Below are 6,000 nucleotides of genomic sequence, written 5' to 3'. Positions count from 1 at the left end.
TTGAGGTTTTTTTTTAATGTTTTTTTTTTTTTTCGGTTTGAGCTAAAAGTAGATCATAAATATTATTTACACGTGTCGGACAGGACATCGATTTAGAAAAAGCATTAATCATTTTAACCCTAATAATCATACACACAATTTATTCTCCTCGTAGCAAATCAGACATGTTGAGCGGGCGGCTGTAAAATACACGACTACTGAAACCCAAAGGCATTGTGGTCAGTAACAAAATCAAGCAGAAGTAAAAGAGAAAGCATGAACTCTAAAACACATGAGCGATGCATTCAGGGAGTGAGCTTACATACTACAGGATATATATATATATATATATATATATATATATATATATATATATATATATATATATATATATATATATACACACATTATTTACTATATATAAGGTTGTAATACAGTTGTCCTCTTAAACACTTTACTGGTTCTTACAATGTTGCACTTAAGCAACATAAAACTTTAATTTCTATTTTATTTTCACATATTCAAGAATCAAACCGACCCATTCAGCAAACTGCTGGAGTTGCTGTATTTCGAGTTGGGAAACTTGAAAAATTAAACATTCCTGACAGAGACGGACTCTCCTGGAGCACAGATGTTTTGGATTATATTACAGTATGTTACAACACTGAGATCTGTAATCAAGTGCAAAATGTAAAAAGAGCTCGCTATTAGAAAATAACATTCAGGAAAAAGAAAAATGCATAAGTTGATATGCCAGAAAGCGTACAGAAGCGTATCTGACAGGTGTTTTTTTTTTTTTTATTATTTAAAATTGGCGTAGTCTGAGAAGATGTCGACGAAATCCTGAACCACTCTGTAGCAGAAGTCGTATTGCTCCTGAAAGGGAAAAAAAAAAAAGAAAAGAAAAATGTGTTAAAAAATGTCTCCAAACAACACAGACATGAGGAAGCTTCTGCACAGCAGGTTACATATTATCTGGATTTTTCCACCTACCACAGTCTGAACCATGTGTGGTCTCTGCATGCGTAAACTCTTGACTGTCTGAAAGACGTCCAGGAGGCCCTCAGCTTTCACCCTCTCCAGAATGTTACTGAGGGCGATGAAGGTTCCGGTCCGACCCGCACCAGCACTGAAACATGACGGACAAAACCATCAGCAACTGCATCACATTTATTTACTTTGCAATGCGCCGTTGAGGAAATGTTCTGCATGTGAAGTGGAATTTGGAATTCGAGGCTCGGGAGCGATCAGAGGTGCATGCTTTCTGAGATTATTTATTTTATTTGTGTTGTTATTTAAATATTTACCTGTATAATAATACCCTTAAATAACTATGTGAGGGTATTGACAGAGGTTACATAAAATACATTTCTCTGTAAATGGATTGATAAAGTAAGTCTTCTTCTCGAAGTATTCGGAAAATAAATTTTAAAAATATTCACAAAAAAACCACATCACCCAATACAAACACTGGACCGCCTTCAGACACGGTGAGATTTGTTGCAGAACGGCAGTTGTGGCTCAGAGGACATTTTTAAATTCTCACCACTTCTTCTCCATTTCCTACCAGTAATGCTGCAACGAGACCCTTGAAATCCCGGCAGCACTTCCCCCCCTTTCTCCTACTCAAATAACAGAAAAAAAGTTTGCAAGAGGCAAAGGTGACCTTTGTGTAATAGTGCTAATAATCATCCTCACTTAAAGAGAGGCTAATCCAAACGCTAACACTAATCAGTTCGGAAGCTCGGTGTTTGACTGAGTCAATGTTTACAATGATGGTGGGATGGGGAGAGAGAGGGAGACGTGGAGGAAGGGGGGGGGAGACGGCAAACGGGAGAGTGATGTGCGATTCGGAAGAAGAGTGTAGAGAGAGACGTTGGGGATTGCAACGGGTTAGCCCCATCTCCCAGGGGCTGAGAAAAAGCTTTAAAAAGCCCTTCTTAGACAAGTGGTGATGAAGGAATAGAAGAGAGTGATGACACCATTTCCTGTCGTTAGCTCATCTTATCAGATTAATCATAGTGGGAGTCAGAGGAGATTTCACTTTGAGAGGTTTTAATTGACTGTGAATCAGTGGATTGGATCAATCCCACAGGGGGCATGCTGCTTTAGAATCACTTCACCTGAAGCTAGGTTCTGATCAAAGCTTCCACTGCTAAGTCTTTATAAGGGATCACATAAGTGGTTTAGGCATAGAACACCAGGCCTACTGAGGCAAAATGTAGAATTTATTGTAACAGACGGAAGAAAAATGAATCTGTAAAATTCCTTCAAACATCACTCGGAGAGATTCAGGTGTCCGGGTAATAACGGTGAGAATGAGGAGTGGATAAAAGTGTCATGTGGAACACTGGGTGTAATTTTCCTCATCATGCTGCAGGAGCTGAAAATTCCTCACCTGCAGTGCACAATTATGGGACGGTTCCCAGACTGCTGCTGCTGCCTCTGCACAGCTGCAATAATGTCAATCATTCCTCGTCCCTCGGCCGGTATTCCGATCTCGGGCCATCCGTGGAAGTGGAAGTGTCGGACGTGTTGTGACTGCTTTTCCTGGTGAGACGGAGAGCTCATTCTGTTATTTCTCGTGATAGATTCAGTGACGTTTCTTAGACTTTTTAAACGGCTCATCTTTAAAGAACATTTGTTCATGTTTAAACTTCTGTTTCACTGCTTTAAAATGTGGAAATAAAACCTGACGCACGGGTCTGTAGGTGAGCACCATGTCTTTGAGCGTGAAGGTTTCACACTGCGTGTCTCCAGTCAGCTCCACGGTGTAATCTCCAAATGTTACACTGCCCTCTGATGGCCAGTACTGGAAACACTTCTCCTGGTTGAGGAAAAAAAAGGTCAGATGGAAATATAATTAAGCATCATTCGACTGATTTATATCCTATTTTTGTATTTTTTTATATTTGCAGCGTGCGCCGCAAAAACAATATTAAACTGTTGAATACACACACGGACCGTCGGGGGAAGGATAAGACAATGACATAACGGAATGAAAAAGATGGTTTCTAAAATGTGCAGCTCCACTTCTCAGCCTGTACTTTTGCAAGAGCGCCGTACTGTACCTGCTCCCTCTCTTTGAGTTCGGTGAGCATAACGATTGAATGACACCTCCACTCCCACACCATCCTCCAGAAGTCCTCCACTGTGTGAGACAGGGGGCCCTGGGTTGCGATAAAATAGTCCTTCTGCCTGTAGCCCTGGAGGGCAGATCATCCGGTAAACAACACTTGAGAGTGCAGCAAACATAATATTTTGCATTGTTTGTAACGGAAACAATGAGCTTTATTTATACTTCTATGGGAAATCTATACAGGGGGTCATGAGGGAGTGCTTACATCAATAAAGGAGGCATTGATGTAGTCGGTGAACTCCTGTCCTCTTTTCACTGACAGTATTACTCGGTTGAAATCATCTGCGGAAGAATAAAAAAAAAAAAGAAGGGAAATGAAACTTTCCACAAGCGATTCCTAATAAAATAAAAGTTTGAAGAGGCTGGTGGAAAAAAAAATAACACACACACAAAAAAAAAACGAAGCGAAGTAAAACTTTAGCTGTGTTATTAAGGCCAAACACACCAGCGCCTGTATCAGCTTTCACTGTAAAAAAAGTTGTACCCGGGTTTTTCCCCTCGCCCGCTCTACTCCCAACTTTGAGTGAAGATACAAGCCCTGTTTAAATGTCATCGATCGCACAGACACGCTGATTATCCAGAAATCTGTGTACAGCTATCTATAAAATCACCAGCAGTGTGATACTTTGATGTTACTCGGACGTGATGCATTATGGAGGTGTTCCGAGTCTCGGAGTAGTCCTTACACGGAATGATCTGAAGCACGCGGTTCTTCTTCATGTTGGCGGGGAGGTTCCCAGTTCTCATGTTCTCCTTCATTATGCGAACGTTGGTCAGCTTCTGATGGGAGAGAGAAACACAGGGGGGCGGACTCACACAATCAAAAAAGTTTGTTTTCATCAAAAGATTTTTTTTTTTTTAAATCTGGCGATGCTATGACTGACAATAGATTCTTCTGTTTTGTTTTGTTTTGTTTTTTTTTAAATACAACACGAAAGTTTGTCAAAAACATTTCTTATTGGTACAGAAGAAGAAGACGGGAAGAGGACGAGGCAACGGGGAATAGTTCCTCTCAGTGTGCGGGGGAAAAAAAAAAAAAAAAAAGAGAGAATTTTTCAGCAAGCTACAGCAAATTCTGTGTGGCAGATGGTGGTGCCTTATAAAGTTTTAGTTGGTTCAAAGCATTGTTATTTATGTTACTGCTGCCAGGAGTGGCACCCAAGGCAAGTTTTCCATGAAAATGTACGGATGCAGGGCACGGGGTGGTGGGGACGATTCATTACTGACTGATGTGTTTAAGAGTGAGCTCCTTTCTTCCTACCCTGAACTCCTCCTCCAGGCCCAGCCTGTCGTGGGGAGCCCTGGTGTTGTGAAGCCTCTGCAGATGGCCCTCCAGAGAGCACACATCTAGCTCCGTGTCTCCATACAGATAGTACTCCAGCAGAGCCTGGTAGATGAAGGAGTACTGCATCTGAGGAGGAAAGACAGAGGAAGTGAAGGAGAGGTAGTTGCTTTAGATTTTTTTTTTTTTTAACCAAACTCTTTCTCCTACTTCTTCTCGCATCATGGGTTGGTTGTTTTTTGTTTTTTTTCCCTCGTCCTCGGCTTGTTTTGGAGTGAGCGAGTTGAGCTGTCAGCTCGAGGTACAACAGGTCGGGAAGGGTCAACACTTACATCTGTCTGGATGAGCTGACAGCGCTGCTCTCGTATTCTGCTCACAAAGCCGAAGACATCCAGCCTCTGTTCCATGTGCATCATGTCGATCATGCTGTCAATGACAATGAACGTCCCGGTCCTCCCCACCCCGGCGCTGTGGAGAGACGAAGAAGGCACAAGGTCTCGTCTTTAACAAACAGCCCAGAGTGCAGCGAGGAAACAGAGACGTGCGTGCCACCGCGTCCATACGAAATAAAAGTTTGTTCTCCCGCTCACATAACATAATGATTTATCTATCGCCATACTTTCCCTGTGTTGTTAACATAGACGTCGACTGCGGACAGCCCCAAGCATGTGTAAAAGTGCTTCACCTCTGAAGCCCAAACACACTCCTAATAGATTTACAGGGGTCATTTCAGCAGACGGCACCTCTGGGAGCAGCGAGCAGGGATTCCACAGCGGGGTGTTGAAGCCTCTTCAATGGGCCCCATTCAAGAACAACAGTCCCGCTCCCCGAGCACCTGTTGCAGCAGTTGCCACAATCGGCTGCAGATTTCTTTGGTGAGGCTTCGCGCTGATCGTCCAGACAGACGTGCGCACATACCAGCTCTGACCTTTCAAAGCATAACATTGGCGCATATTTAACATTGCGTTTTTTAATTAACAAATAATTGTTTAACTCTTGAAAACCAGGAAATCTTTGTGCTTCTGACAGAAGCAATGCTTAAAATGTTCAGAACAATAGATTATTTTACATAGTTTATTTTAGTTTTGTTCATATATTCTAATAATATTGAAATATTCTTCACTTTAATAATCCCATTAATGGTGAATCACTAATCAAAGTTAAAGTAAAAGCACCAGAGATTTTTCATCTGTTAGAGGTGGAAACAAAAGAGTTTGCTGCAGAAACCGTCAGCATGATCTTAATGACTAAACTGATACATAAGGTTGATTTATTACTTTCTTTAAACACAAAGAGGTGGTTTAACATCCATTTGAAAATACATATTTAAACAAACCCTCCCCTGTAGCCTCATAATTGACCAATTTGAAAAAAATCGGATTTGTTCTTGGTTCAGCTTGTATTTCAAGTGTCTGTCAGGGCAGAGGTGGGAACAAATACATTTTTTAGGTATCTGTATTTTACTTGAGTATTTATTTTTCTGACAACTTTTTACTTTTTCTCCCTACATTTCATCTGTATTTTCCACTCCTTACATTTTCAAACGTTTTCTCATTGCACGCCACCTTCCCAAAATCACAAGACCGATCATGTAAAACAA

General features: G+C 41.3%; 1 protein-coding gene across 2 annotated transcripts in view; it reads right to left on the bottom strand.

Annotated features, from left to right (window-relative positions):
* Window positions 1–5: 5 nt before the first annotated feature.
* The window catches only part of LOC119034107 (receptor-type tyrosine-protein phosphatase epsilon-like), a 28,685-nt gene continuing 22,690 nt past the window's right edge, over window positions 6–6,000 (bottom strand). For both annotated transcript variants that reach the window (XM_037124838.1, XM_037124837.1), the window contains exons 13-21: window positions 4,733–4,868; window positions 4,380–4,529; window positions 3,805–3,898; window positions 3,324–3,400; window positions 3,051–3,185; window positions 2,681–2,806; window positions 2,378–2,529; window positions 973–1,108; window positions 6–855 (exon numbers count right to left, since the gene is read on the bottom strand). In XM_037124838.1, the coding sequence (XP_036980733.1) occupies window positions 781–855; window positions 973–1,108; window positions 2,378–2,529; window positions 2,681–2,806; window positions 3,051–3,185; window positions 3,324–3,400; window positions 3,805–3,898; window positions 4,380–4,529; window positions 4,733–4,868 (1,081 nt within the window). In that variant the 3' untranslated portion in view covers window positions 6–780. The remainder of the gene's footprint in view (window positions 856–972; window positions 1,109–2,377; window positions 2,530–2,680; window positions 2,807–3,050; window positions 3,186–3,323; window positions 3,401–3,804; window positions 3,899–4,379; window positions 4,530–4,732; window positions 4,869–6,000) is intronic.

Source organism: Acanthopagrus latus, chromosome 15, assembly GCF_904848185.1.
Source record: "Acanthopagrus latus isolate v.2019 chromosome 15, fAcaLat1.1, whole genome shotgun sequence".
NCBI lineage: Eukaryota > Metazoa > Chordata > Actinopteri > Spariformes > Sparidae > Acanthopagrus > Acanthopagrus latus.
This window is presented reverse-complemented; position numbering and strand designations above follow the sequence as displayed.